Consider the following 20,521-nt stretch of genomic DNA (forward strand, 5'->3'; position numbering starts at 1 on the left):
TTCACTTTTTAAATGGCCTAGCTCTAATTTTAAGATGATGTCCCCTATCAAATCCCTTTATTATTTTTAAAAACCTCAATTAAATAATCCCTCAAATAAGGATAGCTCTTTCAGAACTAAGTCTGGGCAAAATTCCACCAAGTGCTCTGTCTAACTGGAGCTAGGCCATTTAGGAGTGAGAGAAGGAGGGTTGCCCCCACTCACTCTTCACCCAAATTTTAAACCAAGTATCACAGAGCAAAGGGAAAGTTCGAGATGGTAAACGGCAATGCCAGGAGGAAGCGGAGGGAGAATTTAACCTGGAGCCTACCAAAGTTGAACGGGCAGGCGACCAAGTTGGCACTGGTGCAAACCACTAGACTGGCGCTTTCAAAACAAATTATAGTGTGGATATACCACAGCACTAGCATTGGGTTTCATAATTCACTCACATCTCTGAAATTTCTGTAGTCTGAATCCCCACACAACCATGGCAACATATCCTAGCTCCAAAGGCAGGATAGGCTCAGACTCAAGGCCAAAGTCATGCAACCAGTCTGTCCCCACAGTCAAGATATTTTTACTGAAACCTGTTTGCAATCTTTTTTTAAATAAAAATCAGCACATTTTCCAGACTCAGTGAGGTTTACACTTTCACCAATTAGCATTCAGCCTCCTCGACCTTCCACCCAACAGGTGTCAAACGAATGTATTGGATTTTTTTTTGGGGGGGGGTGAAGGTGGGAGGGGTTAGAGACTGCATATTGGAATAATAATCAAAGTTGACCGGCTGTGAACAAACTCACTGATCTAATCAGGACAATCTCCAGTGGAGAGAAGCGATGCAAAACATGCAAACGATATTTGACTTAACAGAGAAGGCTTCTCAGACAGCCAGTTCCACTGCAATCAGCCGGCTGGAAAGATACTGATGCTCTTCCTCCCCATCCATCTCTACTCACACTCCCCCACCTGCCCCCCCCTCCCACACCAAGGCCACTGACTCCCGGGAGTGCAGAAATGCGCAGTGAGCTGGGATGAGGCTTCCGCCCAAAGTGAAAGGCGCTCCATTAACTAGGGTTGCTGTTCCCTTATGGTTTTATCTTATCCAAAATGATGGTTGGGGAGAAGGGGTTGTGTTTAAAAAGCAAAAGATAAAAGGTCGGCCAGATCTTGCCTGGACATTCCAGCAGAAGACAACAAGCAGGAGCTCTGGCTGTTCTCTGTCGTTGTCGATATTCTTTGAAGTCATTTGCAGCACTGAGACCACCAGCCGTGCCGAGACCAGCAAACTCAACACAACAACAAATTACATTTACACCGCGTCTTTCACGTCGGGAAGACGTCCCAAGGTGCTGGACTGTCAAGGATCTGGACACGAGCAGGGGGTGGGACCAGGAGGAGTGGCGGGCAGGGGTAGGATGGTGGCTGAAGGTGTGGTCGAAGAAAAGGGTCTTGCGTCGTGCCTTGAAGGAGGCAAGGGAGGGAAGCGAGGCAAAGGGACTGTAGGTTGCAGTTCCAAAGGTTGGGGGAATGGGATTTGCACAAGGCAGCAGCTTCAGCGACTGATGCAGTCCGTGAGGGAGAGAAGATGCTCTTCTATTTCTCCCCCACACCCAACTTCCAAATGCTCCGATAGCAACACATTAATTACAACCTTCACAACCAATGACTGACTGAACAGTGGGAGGAAGAATGTCTTGTCAGGTCAGAACTGGAAGACTTGAACCTACAACCTCTAGGTTGCAAACCAAGCACTTAATTCAACGCATTCACTGCCAGCAGCACAACACTGAGTGGCGAGCTCACCACGGCCAAAAACTTAACAGCCACAAAATTCCTCAGGCCAAACAAGAAACCTTGGACATGTAAACTTCACAGGACCTTACGCAACAACTGCGATGGGATGACAAACTTTACTCTGAACGTTATTCTCAGAAGCCACAAGAGTTCACCAACAATGCTCAGAAACTAGGCGCTTGTACGTTCACGATTAAGTAGCCTGGCGAAACGTGGAAGTGGCTTGGTATCCGGATAGCCAGTTTATATAGTTAAATACAACCAGGCCCCAGAAAGCCCTGCCAAGCTCCCCCTGCAAATGCAAATTAGATTTAATATGGTTTGTTATAAAAGCGTGCCTGTTAGTGCAGCTTTGCCTGCTCTTTAACTAAATCTATTTTAATTTTATGCAGTTTTGGTTTCGCCGCAGTGCTAAAAATAAAGTTTAACCAGTTATTCTGCAGTTATGTGGTGTTGGGGAGGAATAACTGCTCGTAAAATGATAATGCACTGAAAATTGTCCACATAACCCCCAAAAAACATAGGTTCTGAGCTAGCCTTCGGAACACCCCCCCCCCCCGCTTGCTGTAAATAACTGGGGCAGCCAGGATGAGGAGGTGAAAATCTGCACAGTGGGGGAGAGACAAGAGTGGGGGCGGCGGTGGTTATTTGTGGTGGGAGAGAGAGGGAGTGAGAGCGCGAGAGAAGCTGAAAAGCAAGCTGCTTTCTTTTCAAACAGAAAAAAAAATTGGAATGGGGCGGGGGGGGGGGAAGAGCGAGAGAGGCCTGTGTGTGTGTGTGTGTGTGTGTTGTGAGGTGGGGGGGGAAGAGGTAGGAAAAAACAAGGGATTTCAGCCAATGCATCTTCACATGGAGACACACACACACACAAAAATGCAAGTTACTCACAGTTCACTTGAGCGCAGCGACCGACCGTTGTAAATGTGTGTGTGTGTGCACCCTGCAAACAAACCCCCTCTTCATCTAGGCCTGGGCTACCTTTGCAACCCTTTTTTTTAAAAAAAAATGTATTTAAAAAGTTCCTTTAAAGACAGATGTACACATTTTTCACACATAAATTCTAAGATGTAATCTCTCTCTATGTGCGCATAATATATAGATACAATATTTATATGAATCTATAGAAAGAGAGAAAGAATATCCAATTATACGTCTTTATTTTTAAAATAAAATTCCCCCCCAAAAAATGTGAGGCCACATTTTCACACATGAATTTTAGTGTTATCTTTCTGTGTGTGCACAACATATATATTTAATACATATATATATATACACACATACACACACAGAAAAAGCATATTTAGTTGTACATCTATTTTTTTTTAAAAAATCCCATCCCTTCAAGACAGTTGGGGCCACATCCTCACGGATAAATTTTTAGATGTTATTTCTCTCTCACTCTATCCGCGCATAACATATACACATAATGTACACACACACACATATATATATATATAGAGAGAGAGAGAACAAGACACAAGAGAAAGAATATCGGCTTATATACATCTTTTTTTTTTTAAAAATCGCTTCCCTTCAAGACAGTCTGTTAAGTGTGCGTGTAAAAAACACAGAGAGAAAGGGGAGGCGAGAGGAAGAAAGAGAAAATCTAGTTGCATATCTTTTTTTTATTAAAAAAAAGCTTCCCTTCAGTTGGGGCCTGTGTTGTGTGTGTGTGTGTGTAAAAAAGAGAGAGGGGGAAGGGGGAAAGAGAGAGAGAGAGAGAAAGGGAGGGAGGAGGGGGAGAAAAGAGAGAGAAAAAAAGAGAACATCTGGTTGTACAATATATATATATGTATATGTTTGGGGAAAAATCCTTTCAAGACAGTTGGGGGCTATGTGGACAGTTGTGTGTGTGTGTGTGTGTGTGTAAAAAAAACAAGAGAGGGAGAGAAATAAATAGAGAGAGAGAGAGAGAGAGGGCCAAAGCCTTGGGCTTTCCTGTCTCTGTGTGTGTGTGTGTGTGTGTGGGCCTCGGGAATGGAGGAGGGAAGGGTTTGAAAGGGAAATTAAAAACAAGTCAATAATAATAATAAAACAAGTACATACCCCCCCAACCCCCTCAACCCCCAACCCCCCCCTCACCCCCACACACATACAAACCAAACCCCCCCTTAAAGAGGCGACGGCTAACCTCATAAAGTGCAGCAGTGCAGGAATCCAGCGAGTCGAGGAGGCATCCGCGGGCGAGAATGGAGGAGAGAGAGAGAGAGAGAGAGGGTGTGTGTGTGTGTGTGAGAGGGAGAGGGAGGGAGGGAGGTGGTGGTTGGTTGGGAGGGGGAGAGAGAGAGAGAGAGAAGGTGGGGGGGGAGGGAGGAGGAGGAGAGAGGGGAGTGGGGGGAGGAGGAGGGGAACAAGAAAAAGAAGTGGCAGAGCGAGAGAAAAAAACACTGAGGGGGGACAACAACACTAAAAACACAGACACAGACAGAGGCCCTGTTCCCCCTCTCTCTCTCCTTCTCTCTATCCCTCTCTTTCTCCTTCTCTCTCTCTCTCCTTCTCTCTCTCTCTTCTTGCCGTCCGAGCTGCCGTGCGTGAAGATCAGCAGTGAGCGAGCGAGCGAGTGAGGACGGGCGGGCGGTCTGGGCGAGGAGGAGAGGAGAGGACTGACTGACGGACGGACTGACTGAGGAGGTAGAGAGGGCGGGAGAGGCGCTCAGAGGCCGACGGCGGCGGCGGCCATTTTGGCAGAAACTTCCCCACCGCCGCCTCGCGGCCGTCTTTATACCCCGCCTCCCGGTCACCTGACCCCCATTGTCCTGTCAATCACAGCCACCGCGCACCCCCCACTGCACAGCACCGTGTACACAGCACCGTGTACACACCCCCACTGCACAGCACCGTGTACACAGCACCGTGTACACCCCCCCACTGCACAGCACCGTGTACACAGCACCGTGTACACCCCCCCACTGCACAGCACCGTGTACACCCCCCCACTGCACAGCACCGTGTACACCCCCCACTGCACAGCACCGTGTACACAGCACCGTGTACACCCCCCCACTGCACAGCACCGTGTACACCCCCCCACTGCACAGCACCGTGTACACAGCACCGTGTACACCCACCCACTGCACAGCACCGTGTACACAGCACCGTGTACACCCCCCCACTGCACAGCACCGTGTACACAGCACCGTGTACACCCCCCCACTGCACAGCACCGTGTACACCCCCCCACTGCACAGCACCGTGTACACAGCACCGTGTACACCCCCCCACTGCACAGCACCGTGTACACAGCACCGTGTACACCCCCCACTGCACAGCACCGTGTACACAGCACCGTGTACACCCCCCCACTGCACAGCACCGTGTACACAGTACACACACAAACACACAGCACCATGTACACAGTACACACACACCCCCACTGCACAGCACCATGTACACTGTATACACACACACACTGCACAGCACCATGTACACACACACAGCACCATGTACACAGCACACACACAGCTCCATGTACACAGCACACACACAGCACCATGTACACAGTATCATACACACAACACTATACACACACACAGCATGTACACAGTACCATACACACAGCATCATACGTACAGCATCATACATAGCATACATACACAGTACCCCATCATCCTGTCAATCACAGCGACAGGCACCTTGTAATAGATATATACACATTATATATAAACCATACGCACCATAATATACACCTGTCAATCAAAGCATATACACACCATATACATATACACACACGCACACTATAAACACACACATCATTCACGTCATGGTTCGCCCACAAAAATACAGTCACTGCACTTTATCACAGTATATCCTGTGAAGCGCTTTGGGGCGTCCTGTCGATGTATTAAATGTCAGGATTTATTATTACAGTTGTTTGCGGGACCTCAATGTGCACAAAATGGCTGCTCAGACGTACACCCTGCTCAGAATTGCGCGTGTCACATCAAAACATCTTGCGCGCTTCGAGATGTTCCGATGTTACCGGCGCTGTTAAGCGCAAAAGAATATGATATGAATATGATTGTGACTTGCAATAATCGTGAGTTTACATAGACTCCAGTTTACCGTAAATCTGAGCCGCCCTCCTGACCTAAACGCCAGGATTTTTTCATATACCTCGTGCCTTTCATTTTAAAATGCAGTAAAACTGAGTAAAACCGACTGGAAACGGCGTCAATGTCCAATAACTATATATTTTGCCCGTTTCGCCCACGGAATACGCAGTCGATTCACTTTGCGGTGTATTCTGTGAAGCGCTTTGAGGCGTCTCAACAACGTGCTATATCAACGCGCTGTATCAAATGCCAGGATTATTATTATTAATAATAAAACACAGAAAACAGGGCAAGCAAACCAGGAGAGAGAAAAAGGCACGTTTTTCCGGCAAAATAGCCGCAAGGCAATGTTGCAATACGGCAGTCTGTCAGCAACTGCCCTCATCTCTCACACCTCTGCTCCAGGCCAGCGAGTGCCTTTGCCTTAAACAACCACCACTCACTTCACTCTCTAACCAATTTTGCTCTGTAAAGGGCTTTGAGGAGTTCACTTTACGCGAAGGACAATACTAGTTACTGTAGACGAACCATTGTGGGGTTTTGTGGTTTGTCTAAATTGCAGCAACACCCACTTCACCCCCACACCCCCCCACCACCACCCCCACCCCCGCTTACACTCCGCATTCAACTTTATTCCTCTCTCTCCTCTTCTCTCTCTCTCTCTCTCTCCCCCCTCTCCATTGTGTGACTGCATTCTAAGTTGTGAATCACCCACCTCAGCGATTCGATTGTGTTCCTCTTCACCAACCATCCAGGGGATTCCTGCTCCGTTTAAACTCCTTGCCTCCCTCCCTCTCTCCCTCCCTCCCCCAGCCAGCCAGCAATTCATTCACGGAATGATCGAGGGAAAGGAGGAGGGAATGAGAGAGGTCAAGAAAGGAAATATTTATTTTAAGAGAGAAAAATAAATACCCGACTCTGACTAATGTCAGTGAGAGCACATTCAGCAGAACAGGATTCGTCAACACACAACAACACTTCACACCTTTTCAATGCCTCAAAGCCCTCTCCACAAAGCAATTGACTTGACCACAGGACCACAGTACAGAGGAGAGTGTCGGAGCAGCACTTTCCCAGGTTTGGGCAGCTCCCGGTCATCTCCAAGCTTCCGTCAACAGGGCCAAAAGGGGCCCAGAACGTGGATCACTCGTGCAACCCGGCCACTGGATTCACGAGAGGAAACCGATTCCTTTAACAATTATTTTCCGGGCTGAAAGTGCCCCATTCTCTCCACTCCACACTTCAAAAGTGCTTCCTCCTCTCCCTTCTTAGTCGATTGGCGGATCGCTTTTCTGGGGGTTTTAATACCCCCCCCCACCACCCTCCAAAATAATAATAATTTGTTCATTCAACTGTTTGTGAGGACGCTGCTGTGCGCAATTGGCTGCCGCACAAAATACACCCCCAAAATATACAGTCAATTCACTTTACAGTAAATCCTATGAAGCGCTTTGAGACGTCTCGACGACGTGATGAGGCGCTGTATCAAATGTAATTATTATATTGGCAGCAGGACCATGAATCAGCTCATCTCGTGGCAGTGTTTGTGATTGCGGTGACATCTCTGCATCGTAAGAGACTCGTGCCACAAAAGCAGTCACTACACCTGACAATAATCGCACCTGAAACTTCTTTTTGAGACTTCTCTACTTGTTTAGGCCTTCCTACCCCTACCCTCCCTCCCTCCCTGCCCTCCCCCACCCCTCCTGATCCCAACCCCCAGCTCCGGTCCAAATCCCTGACTGTCCTGCACCTTGGGACGTCCTCCCGACGGGAAAGGAGCCGTGTAAATGTCATGTGTTGTTGTTTCAGTGCAAGTCGGAAACCGTCAAACACCTGCTTAAGGCCTTGGAAGTGGGGGGTAGAGAGGGAATAGGAAGGAAAGGGACTGGGGGGGGGAGAAACAAAATACCAGTAACCGATTGAATCAAAGAGGCCTAATGAAGAAATCTGCCATGCTTGTACTCCACAAGGGGGGAAAAAAATTGACAGAAAGGAAAAAAAACAGTTTGACGACTTGGAGCAAAGGAAATGTCGAAAGCCAGACTGTCCATTCAGTGCTCACCGGGTTAAAGCTTTAATACCGTGCTGCTTTTCTTGGCAACAATACGCAGAAAGTCTCTCCAGTTCTCTCTCTCTCTCTCACCCCCCCCCCCCACCACCCCAACCCTCCCCCACACCTCTATTAAACAGGAGTTGGCAAGCACACAATCCCAGCAGTGTTGCGCATTTCAGAGAGCAGAGCCCGGCAGCCCGTTGATGAAAGTACACTGGGTTTTATTATTCGCTCCACGGGCCCGGATAGTGGACAAATTTACACGACCCGAAGCCCAAAGTCACCGAGTTGTTTAGTTTCCGCCCTGAGCTGGGAATGTCCCAGGCAACTCTGCAACACAGTCGGGGTGCGTGTGTGTGTGTGTGTGTGTGTCTGTTCTGGGTGTCTTTATTGGGTGAACACCAAAGGCTTTCACCAGTGCCTTGGACTTTACCAGCCGCCTTCAAATGAGGTCGATCAGAAAGAGCGAAGCTATAGTCTCTCAGAGTCGGGCGCTGTGCAAACAGGCCCTCAGCGAATCAAGCTGTGAAGGGTTTGACTGACTGATTGAGCGGAAACTTGGGTCCTGGGCCGACACTGTACCATCTCAAGCTGAGGAAGCTTCAGCAGTTAAGACAAAGCAGCAGGTCGTAGGAACAGGAGTGGGCCATTCAGCCCCCTCGAACCGGTTATTAGACACTAATTCAAATTACCCGACTTTGCCCCATTGATACCGCTCTGCTTTGAGGGGCATGGGGTTGATGAAGGAAGGAGGGCCTGTCGGGAAGGCTAAACTGTGCTAATGGCTGGAGGGTATACTGCTTCACCAAGGGCTGGCTCAAGTGGCTCCAACCAGAACATTGATGAATGAATGGTGTAAAGAGTGTTGCAATTGCGATGTGACGCTCGAAGCAGAGAGATCAGCTCCACTACTGACTCCATTGGTAACACTCTCTTATCTATCTCTCTCTCTCTCTCTCCAGGGTCTAATCCTACACTGTGCCTGAAACAAACTGCTGAACAAACACACTGAGCTTACTAGCTTACTCACGTGCCTCGGGTCCAAATCCCTGACTGTCCAGCGCCTTGGGACGTCCTCCCGACGTGAAAGGCGCTGTGTAAATGTCATTTTATTGTTGTTCACCCACGGCCACGCTGCTCGGGAGAAACTGCGAGGCTGGTAATCTCTTGGCCCGTCTAAACATGGCCACCGACGTCGCAGGCCAAGCTCGCTTCCATCTTGGAGGCCGTGCAGATAAGAGGGCGTGCGGATAGTGGGTCGCCTGTGCGTTTACGGGGCATTCTGCTGTACTCACCCACAGTTCTCTTCACTAGGAGCCTCGGATATGCTGCCATATGAATCCTGCGAAAGTTCTTCACTTCCAATCTGGAAGGGAAACAGCAAGGTCTTAGCAACCAGCTTACATGGGGGGGGGGGGGGGGGGGGGGGGGGGGGGGAGTCGAGTGTCGGGGATGGGGTCCCAGGAACCTGCCTGGCACAGACAAGGTGAATTTAATCAGCGTTTAACAAAGACATCAGCCTCCTCTCTCCACCACTCACACACACTCATGCCAAAGCACCAACACAGCGAGTGCGTGGCTGCTCTTGGCTTCCCCTTCCCACTTCACCCTGACAACAACCACCACCACCACCACAAATGTCATTCACGCAGCGCCTTTCTCGTCGGGAGGACGTCCCAAGGCGCTGGACAATCAGGGATTTGGACCCGAACTGGGGGTTGGGACCGGGGAGGGGTGGAGGAAAGGCAGGGGGTAGGAGAAGACGGTGGCAGAAGACCCGGTTGAAGAGGAGGACCTTGAAGGAGGCAAGGGAGGGAGCGAGGCAAATTGCTCCTCACATACACACACACATATATCAGATGGTGGATAGAAGACGCAGCAAGCCAATCAATTAGAAAGGCAGCATTGGAGGTCAGGACCGACAAATCAATCCCACTTTAGTCAATTAATAATCCCTAAAACTATTACTTTTCTGTCTGAAGCCAAACGGAGAGGGTACGAAATCCGGACACAGCAAGTTGGGCGGCTGTGTGGGCAAGCTCGGGATGTTTTTCACGAGAGTACACAAGCCACGGACACAGGAAGAGGTGAAAACTGTTGGCTGCTAAGGCTAAATTCACTACCAATCTCAGTGCAAAGACGCTGGATTTGAAAAACAGGGGCCCCTGCATTTAGTTACTTGCCCACAATATATACAGTCAATTCACTTTACAGTACATCCTGTGAAGCGCTTTGAGACGTCTCAAAGACGTGATGAAGTGCTATATCAAATACAAGGATTATTATTACTCTTACAGACAGATCCTACATTTAAGTATTTGATGCAGCCTTATCACACTGAAACATCGTTTGCTGTGAAGTGGTGTGACTGTGCACTCGTAATGAACATGTCCCACAAACAGCCATCAAGGGGACGACCTCATTTATTATATAAATATTATATATACACACACACGCACACAAACACACATATCTCCGGGGGATTGTCAGCCAGGAAACAAGCTCTCTTCTCTTTTCCAATAGTGCTGCGGGATCTTTTAACGTCCATCTGATCAGGCACAGAGTTTAACATCTCATCCGAAGTACGGCACTTCTGACAATACAGGGCTCCCCCTGCATTGCTTTGGAGCATCAGCCTAGACTGTGAGCCTCAAAGACCCAACGTGGGGGGCTTGAACCCACACCCTCCTGGCTCAAGCCAGGCTAACGTTTCCAGAATTACAAATACTCTGGATGCCATTGATGAAACTTTTCTTTCTAGGTCAAGTTACTTGGCTCTTTCTCTCTCTCTCTCTCTGTGAAAGCACAGAGTGTTGCTGGGCTTCTGTCCTTTGTACACCCTCCACCCTTGTGACAGATTCTTCCCCCACAAGCCGAGGGGGAAGTGTTTGAGAGAAAACATCTATGAACAAACACGTCCTCCCTTTTCATGCCAGGATAATGATAATAATGATCCTTGTGTTTGATACAGCAGCGCCTTATCAGGTCGTCGAGATGTCTCAAAGCGCTTCACAGAATACACTGTAAAGTGCAGTGACTATGTGTTTTGTGGGCGAAATGCAGCAGGTAATTGCGCACAGCAGTGTTTGTTGTTGTTTGTTGTTGTTGGAGAAATTCCTGTGGCTGTGAATGTCACAGACAGATCTATTGCTCGCTCTGTCGATCGATGGCGGGAAGATAGCAAGGCTGTTTGACCTACCTGCAACTGGGCTTTGATATCCTGCTCCCTGGACTGAACGCTCCCCTCCTCTGTCATCTTTTCCATCTCCTGCCAACAAGAAAAACATCCCTCGTTCTACGCACACACACACACAGCTTTGAACATCGGATGGTTTAATTGCTGCCAGGGCGCTTTGGTTACCGGCAATTAAATCTGTGAACGGACGGGGAGTGGGCAAACACGAGGTCAGTCGTGAAGCGGCGATAATAGTAATAATAATAATCCTTGCGTTTGATACAGCACCTTATCAGGTCCTCGAGACGTCTCACATCTAGATGTAAAATGGAGGGAGTCAACTTTATAATAATAATAATCCTCGCATTGGATATATCCCTGCATTGAGCTCATGACGAGCTACAGCTTCAGTGCGTGTGCGAGCGCGTGTGCGAGCGTGCACACAAAGGCAAACGGCATTTGTTTTATTGACTGGTAGTGTTCAACTCAGAATTTTGCAGCACAGAGGAAGCTATTGGCCCCATACGCTCCCGTGCGGAGTCTCTGAAAGAGACCTAACAACAACTTGCATTTACCGAGCGCCCTTCACACACGAGTGCTCCAATCTCCAGTCAGTCCACTCCCTGCTCGCTCGCGTTTTCCCTTACGCTTTTACACTTTTCAAATAAATTCCTTTTAAAAATCGATTGATATGATTCTGCTTCAATCACTGCTTCCCGGTAGAGTGTGTGACTTCTAATAAACCTCTCCCGTTTGCCTTTTTACTGCTGACAAGAGTGTGCATTGTGTTGTATTACAGACACAGGGAAATTTCCATGTGTAGGTGGCTTGTGGAACTCAGTCTGGTTTGGGAATCTGTTTCCCTGTGTGTCAGACACCCCGGGTTCCAGATGTAAACTTAACCTGCTTTGTCTGTGCTCACCTTCCTGACATGAAATCCATATTGTATTGTATGACCCACCTGCGGAGGTGGGGATGGGTGGGGGGGGGGGGTTGAAAGGATTTTCAGTCTGTTTGTAAAACCAAGACATCAACACTAATTTATATGCTCCCTCCCCCCCGCCCCTCACCTCTGGGAGACAGTGACAGGCTGTGTGTATGTGGTGAGGGTGGGTGGGGGGGGTTGGGTTGCTGACATGGGGAGGTGAAACACCAGGGAAACGTGCAAAACACCACAAAAGGGGTGGGGGGGGGGGGGGGTTAGAAACAGCAGCAGCAGCGACGAGAAGAGAAGCAACATCAGAAGAAACAGTCTGTTATGAATGTGGTTTGACATTAAGAAAGTCCCTGAGTGAAAGGACAGACGATGAGCGTGTGCGTGTGTGCGTGTGTGCGTGTGTGAGTGTCCGTGTGGTGGTGGTGGTGGTGGTGGTGGGGAGGAAGCAGATTTATTTTGTGTGCCGTTTCTTGCTGTGAAACCGTTGGGACGGCTGTGTGCGAGCGCTGTAACACACACACACACACACACACACGCAGCCCAAACCACTGGAGTGACAAGCCTTCTGCGCAAGCTGCTTGCCCACTGATGGCTGAGCAGCCAGTTCAGAGAGTGTGAGCGTGTGTGAGTGAGTGAGTGAGCGAGTGTGTGTGAGTGCACTGGTCTCCCAGCTGGGGCCTGGCAGCTGTAGCCTATTGCCTTGCAGACAGGAAGAGCAGGAAGTCAGACCCACCCAGTGGGCACACACTGCTCTGAGTCACTCTCAAGGGACCCGGAGAATGCTGGGGGCTGCAGTCGGGTCAATAGAAGCACCAGGAATAGACCTACAACTCCCATCACACACAGCGAACTTCACACAAGTGTAAACAACATGAACACTGCACTGGAGAGGTACAGTGTAATTTTAAAGGCCATCAACGTATACACACACACACACACACACACACACAACGCACTCTCATACCAAGCGTTAGATTTTACAGACGACAGGACTCGAAACCCTGCATGTTTTAACCACTACCCAGTATGCTTCCTCTCCCCACGCAGTATGAATTTAATTAAACTGGGGGCAGGGATTATTCCCACTCAGCTCCGGTTAACCCTGCAAGCCAATGCACAAATGGGTCGGGTGATCCCAGCCGGACAAGCAGCGGGAAAGCTTACCGGATAAGGCTCAAACCATGTGGGGGGGGGTTTGAACTGCTTAAACTCCAGCAGTTACCCCACTGCATAATCTAGGGGTCCCCACAAGCTTTGGCTCGGGCCAGAAGATTGAACAGTAATAATAATAATCCTAGCATTTTATACAGCGCCTTATCACGTCATGGAGTCCTCTCAATGTGCTTCACAGGATTGTACTGTAAAGTGTAGTGACTATGTGGTCTGTAGACGAACGCGGCAGCCGATTTGCACGCAGGGACGAGCCCACAAACAGCCGTGAAGCGAGGGGCCAACAATTACCGGAGGGCTGCGTGCGTACGAGCGCTCTACCGCACACAGCCCAAACCTCGGGCACCGGGCGAGCAGGGCCGCACTTACCATGTACGGTTTGTGATTCTCTTCCTGATGCCTTGACCCGTCATTAACCTGCATGGGAAGGGGTTCTGTGCAAAGATCCGCAAACACGTCTGTACAATTACTGTTTGGGGAGGAGAGAGAGATTGAAGGAAAAGGTTATCGGCACGTGGGAAACCCTGGAACAATAATCCTTGCATTTGACACAACGACGACTTGCACTTAAATAGCGCCCTCCGCACAGGGTAGCGTCTCAGAGCGCTTATATCAAGTCTTCGAGACGTCTCAAAGCGCTTCGCAGAAAATACTGACTGAGTCAGCAAATTGTTAGTATTATTTTAGTTATTTATTTTTGAAGGGATCACTGCCCCCCCGGAAAAGCGATCCGTCAATCCACGAACAACTGGGTTCCTGCTTACTGCGAGGTAAACAGAGGCGCGTGCGTATGTGGAGTAAGGAAACTTGCCCAAGGTTTTGCCCTGCCCGGGAATCGAACCCAGGTCCTCTCGCTCGCGAGGCTACGGGTCTCCACTCTGAGGCCAATCAATCCCCTCAGAATCACCGAGAGGGTCGCAGCTTCAACTTTTCTGATTACGTCTTCAATTCCTTTCACGCGTCTCGAGTCCAGCCGAGAGATTCCACAGCTGCCGGGGCGAGAGCGGCGGGAAATCAGACGATCTCTTTCCAAAATTTGTCTGGGGGAAAATATCGAATTGCTCCAAGTAAATAAGTTAAATGGAGCCGAATTGCCATCGTTTCAGCAGCTACTTGCTGTGGTGGTGGTGGTGGTGGTGACTGTTATTGATTTCAGCAAGAGAGATTGCGAGGTTATGCTTGAAGTGGCAGCAGCCAGCGATTGTGAAGGGAATCTCCCAGCTGAATAACTCACATCAAAGTCCTTACCTCCCGACAAGTAATGGGGACCCGAGGGGAAGTTCTGTAATTATTTTTCACAAGAGCGCAGAATCTTTCTTTTACTCTCTCTCTGCCTCTCTCCTTTTATACATGCAGCGCAAAATTGGACAGGTTAAATGATCCATTTCGGGGACTATTAACGCTGAAAAAAAAATACACAAGCATTGAGCCATCAACCACACACCCGGCCGTCCTTAAGTATAGAAGAACTTGCTTGGAGAAAGAAGACCAAGGTCCATCCAGTTTGCCTTCCACCTTCCCATCAGTCGCTTCACATGTCGTGTCCCAAACTATACCCTGTATCCTGGCCCTTGGGATTTGTTTAGCTTAAGTTTGCAAGGTTATTTGCCTGCTGGTAGTGATGTGTATAGTCCACAACTTCCCTCTGCAACACCGCTAAGTTCTCTTTCCAGATCCAATAAACTTCCCATCTCCTCCTTACTAAAAACTGAGGCCAAGAACTTACTTAATATTTGATTTGATCATCATTTAGTACTTCTGCAGCTCCTGTAGCATCGTTTGTCATAACCTCTCCCCCAATTCCACCACCAATGGCCCTATTCCACCCCTTCTTTTTTTCCTCTTAATGTCATTTTAAAAACTTTTTTTATTTTTATCCTTGACATCTCTTGCCATTGTCCAGTTCCAAAAATTTTCTTTGCCCGCCATTGCCTTTCCATCACTCGTGGACCCGACGGACACCCCCCAGACTCGCAACAAAGCAAAAGGCCCATTGGTTAATTATAATAATAATAATCATCCTTCCATTTGATATTGGGCCTTATCACATCTATGAGACGTCTCAAAGCGCTTCACAGGATACGCTGTCGGGTGTAGTGACTGTGCATTTTGTGGGCGAAACACGGCAGCCGGGTTCTGTGAGGCACATTTCGACTGGAACTGTGTAACACACAAGGAATACCAGAGGCTCCAGGGATGCATCTACCAGGCATCTATCCCAATCAATTCCCTTTTAAAAGAATATACCGACGCACTCCACACTCCACATACTCGCCACCTGCTCTGTAAAGATTTTTTCCCCTAACCGCCCCTTTAATGGTATTGTCGTGAGCAAATTGGCTGCCGCGTTCGACTATAAAACACTCAGGGTCACTGAACTGCACTGTACGGTAAAACCCTGTGAAAGATTCAAGACATCCTCCCGACGTGAAAGGGCCCCATATCAAAGGCCTGGATTGCCGTCGTTTCATTTTATTAATTCCCCTAAAATTTGACCCCTGGAGTGAAACAAAAGATAGATTATGGTAGAATTTTCTTGTTGAATTTATTCAGAAAATGGAGTGAGGGTGTGTGGGCTTCGGAGGGTGTGTGTGTGTGTGTGTGAGCGGAGGCCGGGGAAAGAGTGGGAGGAGAAAACATTCCCATTACCTCCAAAGGGCAATAATGTGGAGAGCCAAACTGAGAAATTCCCACTGCAAACGCACAGCAATAAAAGCCGCCGCGTTTGCCAAGAGCAGCAGAGATAAGGAGCTCTCGTTTTCATAGCACCTTATCCGGTCTCGCAATCTCAAAGTCCTTCACAGCAATTACTGTCCAATAACAATAACCCTCAATAATAACACAGCACTGGCTTTTGACACTGAGCCTTTCACCTCTCATAGGAACACATATGTAGGAACAGGAGGAGGCCATTCAGCCCCTCGAGCCTGTTCCGATATTCTATAAGATCATGGCTGATCTGTATCTCAAGTCCAGTTATCTGCCTTTGCCCCATATCCCTCGATACCCCGACCTAACAAACATCTCTCCACTACAGTCTTGAAAATGCGAACGGATCCATCCATAACCCATAGTCTTGTGGGGGAGGGAGAGAGTTCCAGATTTCCACCCGCCTTCGGGTGAAAAAAAAAACTGCCTCCTGATTTGACTCCTGAATGCTTTTCCCAAAGCGCCTCACAGGACCCGCTGTGACGTGAAGCGACTGCGCGTTTTTGTGGGCGAAGGAAAGTCACGGGGGGGTGGGAATGAACAGCGTGCCGGGAGCGCAGCCGTTCCCTGGCTCCGCAACCCCGGTACGGCACGCAGATTAGGGACAATTTTTTTTTCGAAGGGAACAAAAACAAAAGTTCTCGAGTTCAAGGTACAACTCACAAGTACAAACTGCAACCCGGGCACAATCTCTCGCCCCCACTCAAAGCCACTGCACTTTCCTTTTCATTTATGGCTAAAACAGGCACCCACCACGGCTCTGAAAGGCAGAGATTATCTGGGGATACAGGACATAGTTTGGGACATGAGATGTCAAGCGACTGCCAGGATGGTGGAAGGTGAACTGGAAGGACCTCGCTCTTCTCTCGCCAGCAAATTCTTATGGTCTTGGATACGGCTGAGCCAATGACAAAGAGGGGAAGCTGCCGAGACGTGAAAATCGTTCTCAAACTTACGCCCCCCCCCCCCTCCCCCCCGCGCCGCCTTGTTGGGCAGTCGACAGCAACAAAATGACACTTGTACAGCGCCTTCCACGTCGGGAGGACGTCCCAAAGCGCTGAAACACTAAAGAAACATTGAAACGGAAGGCTGTCGACGTGTTGGCCGAACAAAACACAGTCACGTCACGACACTTTACAGTGTATCCCGTGAAACATTTTGAAACCTTCCTCCTCCCCCACCACCCCCCGAAAGGCACCTCATCAAATGCCAGGATTATTTTATGACCCGTATTATCATCGTCTCCTATAAAAGGGGTCAGTGCTTTGCCAATATATGCGTAAGAGACACGTACACAGCCTCACCCAACAATAATATTATGATTATTATGATGATTATGATTAATCAGGTACTTTGGCTTATCTTCTCGGTCTCCCATAAACCACATGTTCAAAGGCAAGATATAATGCCCCCCCCGCGCGCGCGCACACACGTCACGGCTGGGACAACAACAACAACGTGCACTTACACCGCGCCCCTCGCGCGGGGTGGCGACCCAGAGCGCTTAAACCCAACACACACCTCGAACCCGGGCGATGAGCTCCAGGGAGCTCCGTGGAGCCGGGCCACAGAGCCAAAAATACACACACAAACAGACTCTCGGTGACGCACACCAAACCAAGAGGACATGAAGCCCCGGTTTCAGATTACAACAGCGGAGGAATCTTCACATGAGAGTGTGGTGGGGTTAGGGGGGGGGGGTGGGGGCTGTGTGCTCCGAGCACGCCCAGCCCTCGTCAACAACATGCGTGTGTGCCGCGTCCCACAAACAGTCGTGGATTGAGTGACCGAATCATTCTTATTATTTTCTTTGGAGGGGGATCGTTAGCCCCGGAAAAGCGATCCGCCAATCCACTAACAACCGGGTTCCTGAGGTTAAGAAGCAGCGTTTCCGCGGAATACGAACATAAGCACCCGAAAGCATGCAAGTTATTTGTTCAGGATTGTGGGTCTACCCGCAGATTGCTATCTCGGCCAGCGAGCGCCCGCTGAGGAGAGAGAAATTCTCAGGCTCACAGATCGCTCGTGTAAACACCGCATCTTTTGCTTTCAAAACCACAGGCTTCCAACGATAACTTCTCTTCTTGTTTTGTTTTGTTTTGTTTGGATTCTGGCTCCCCCCCCCCCCCCCTTTTCGGTTTCTTTCACTTTCGTTTGCTCGATTGTTAAATCTCGCCACAAAGCAAAAACCATTCAGTTTATTTAAACCCATTCTCTCTCTCTCTCCCCCCCCACCCCTCTCTCTCTCTCTCTCTCTCCCCCCCCCCCCCCTCTCTCTCTCTCTCTCTCTCCCCACCTCACACCCTTCGCACACTTCCTCTTTGCACATTCCACCGACTTGAAGAGCTTAGAAGAGCTTCTCAAACTCTCAAAACAATTAGTAAACTTGCAAACCCCAAGCCGGTGTTATCGACGCGAGATTCTTTCCCCCCGTTCGGGGTAATAAAAGATTGTCGCACACGTGAACAGACAAGAATGCAAAATATACAGTCAATTCACTTTCCAGTGGGGGAGGGAGAGAGGGGGAGTTTATTGCCCTGTCAAAGTACAAGGTTCACGTTAAAAAAAAAATCACCACTAACACTGGAATATAGTAACACGTCGGAATGGCCGAAATTCCCTATCTGCGCACCAGAATTATACACAAATACAGCAGGCACCAGGGCTGGAGCACAGGGGGCTCCATTTCCACAGCACCGAGCTTTCACCGCACGTCGACGCACTTATTTACCGGTCACAGTGCCGCCGCCGCCAACAACAACAACAACGACGACGACGACGACAACGACAACGTCGTCAACAAGATCACATTTGTACGGCGCCTTTCACGTCGGGACGACGTCCCAAGGCCAGCGAGTAAACCACAGCTTTGTCAACCTGCCTCTGACCGGGTGCAGAAATACGTACAGCGGTCGAGAGAAATGGCCTCGAGGGTCAGGTCGGGGGTGGGTCGGGGGGTGGGGGGGGCGAAATAAATTGTAAGGTTCAGCACCAGAAGACGACGACGACAACAACAACTTGCATTTATATAGCGCCTCGCACGCGGGGAAGATTTGTACGCCAGTGGGGAGAGGCAGCGCGTGGGGGGGGTTGTTGGGAAGGGTGTAAGTGGGGTGTTAAGCACAGGAAAGGGAGGGGGGGGGGGAGAAGGGTGATGTATATGTGTGTGTGTGTGTGTGTGTGCATATGGTGGGGGTGGGTATTTGGGGGGTGGGGGAGTGTGTTGGGGGTTATTTTGGTTGTGCGTAGTTTGGAGTGTGTGGGGTGAGCATGTTGGGGGGGTATTTGTGGGTGAGTGTGGGGCTGTGTGTGTGGGGGGCGAGCGTGAGGGTGTGTGTGTGGGGGGGGGTGAGTGAAGGGCTGTGTGTGAGGGTGTGTATGAGGGTGTGTGTGTGTGGGAGGCTGTGTATGAGAGTGTGTGTGGGGGTGTGAGGGTATGTGTGGGGGGGGCTGTTATGAGGGGGTGTGGGGGGGGGGGTGTGGGGCTGTGTGTGGGGGTGTGTGTGTGGGGGGGTGGGGGTGTGTGAGGGTGTGTGTGTGGGGGGGGGCTGTGTGGGAGGGTGTGTGTGAGGGTGTGTGTGTGGGGGGGGGCTGTGTGGGAGGGTGTGTGTGTGTGGGGGTGTGTGTGAGGGTGTGTGTGTGGGGGGGTGGGGCTGTGTGTGAGGGTGTGTGTGGGGGGGGTGGGGCTGTGTGGGAGGGTGTGTGTGTGGGGGCTGTGTGGAGGGTGTGTGTGTGGGGCTGTGTGGGAGGGTGTGTGTGTGGGGGGGGGGCTGTGTGTGAGGGTGTGTGTGAGGGTGTGTGTGTGTGGGGGGTGGGGCTGTGTGTGAGGGTGTGTGTGAGGGTGTGTGTGTGGGGGGGGTGTGTATGAGGGTGTGTGTGTGGGGGGGGACTGTGTGTGAGGGTGTGTGTGAGGGTGTGTGTGTGTGGGGGGTGGGGCTGTGTGTGAGGGTGTGTGTGAGGGTGTGTGTGAGGGTGTGTGTGTGGGGGGGGTGGGGCTGACCTGGTTGTCCCCTCAGGTGAGGCCTCACTTTGTTCGGCGCGAGACCGCGACGGCCGTTGGAAAACTTTCTGCCCTCGACAGCACCACAACACAGGAAGTCCCGCTCCCCGGGGCCCGCCCTCCCCGCAGCTCCCACGCTCCCCATTGGCCCGTCTCAACGTCCATCGAAACCTCCCGTCCAATCCCCGTCCGTCTTTCCATCCTCCCGCCTCTTTGCTCCCTAACGCCGCCTTCCCATTGGTCAGTAGAGCCGTCGCTCATCATCACCACTCCCCGCCCCTCGACACTCCATTGGACGCCGATCAACCCCCGCCCACCGCTGCTCACATTGCTATTGGGCAGATTGGGTGCCAATCAAGGCCGAGCCGCCGCCTCTTGCATTGTTTTCCTTCTCGCCATTGGCTCGCTGGGCCTCATGTCCTTCGCGCTATAGGGGAATGGAGCTGTCAATCACCCAGAGAGCCCACCCATCCTCCCCCTTGCCCCGCCCACCCTCCCCCTCGCTCCGCCCACCCTCCCCCTCGCCCCGCCCACCCTCCCCCGCGCCCCGCCCACCCTCCCTCTCGCCCCGCCCACCCTCCCCAGCTCCCTCTCTGTTGACACGTGTTGCTCATCATGTTTGACACTGGACAGAGACGGTGGT

General features: G+C 50.4%; 1 protein-coding gene across 12 annotated transcripts in view; it reads right to left on the reverse strand.

The window, feature by feature from the left end:
* Positions 1–19,991, reverse strand: part of tnrc6ba (trinucleotide repeat containing adaptor 6Ba) — a 53,867-nt gene extending 33,876 nt beyond the window's left edge. The window contains exons 1-4 of one of the 12 annotated variants that reach the window (XM_042344956.1): positions 19,907–19,991; positions 13,539–13,638; positions 11,087–11,155; positions 9,183–9,253 (exon numbers count right to left, since the gene is read on the reverse strand). In XM_042344956.1, the coding sequence (XP_042200890.1) occupies positions 9,183–9,253; positions 11,087–11,155; positions 13,539–13,592 (194 nt within the window). In that variant the 5' untranslated portion in view covers positions 13,593–13,638; positions 19,907–19,991. Of the gene's footprint in view, positions 1–3,910; positions 4,007–9,182; positions 9,254–11,086; positions 11,160–11,350; positions 11,379–13,538; positions 13,639–13,980; positions 14,167–14,613; positions 15,158–17,399; positions 17,428–17,833; positions 17,990–18,609; positions 18,630–19,878 lie in introns of those variants that run through there. The other 11 variants (XM_042344955.1, XM_042344960.1, XM_042344966.1 and 8 more) reach the window with 11 other exon arrangements.
* Positions 19,992–20,521: the final 530 nt, after the last annotated feature.

The sequence above is a fragment of the Callorhinchus milii genome, unplaced genomic scaffold, assembly GCF_018977255.1.
Source record: "Callorhinchus milii isolate IMCB2004 unplaced genomic scaffold, IMCB_Cmil_1.0 Scaffold31, whole genome shotgun sequence".
NCBI classification, from domain to species: Eukaryota; Metazoa; Chordata; class Chondrichthyes; order Chimaeriformes; family Callorhinchidae; genus Callorhinchus; species Callorhinchus milii.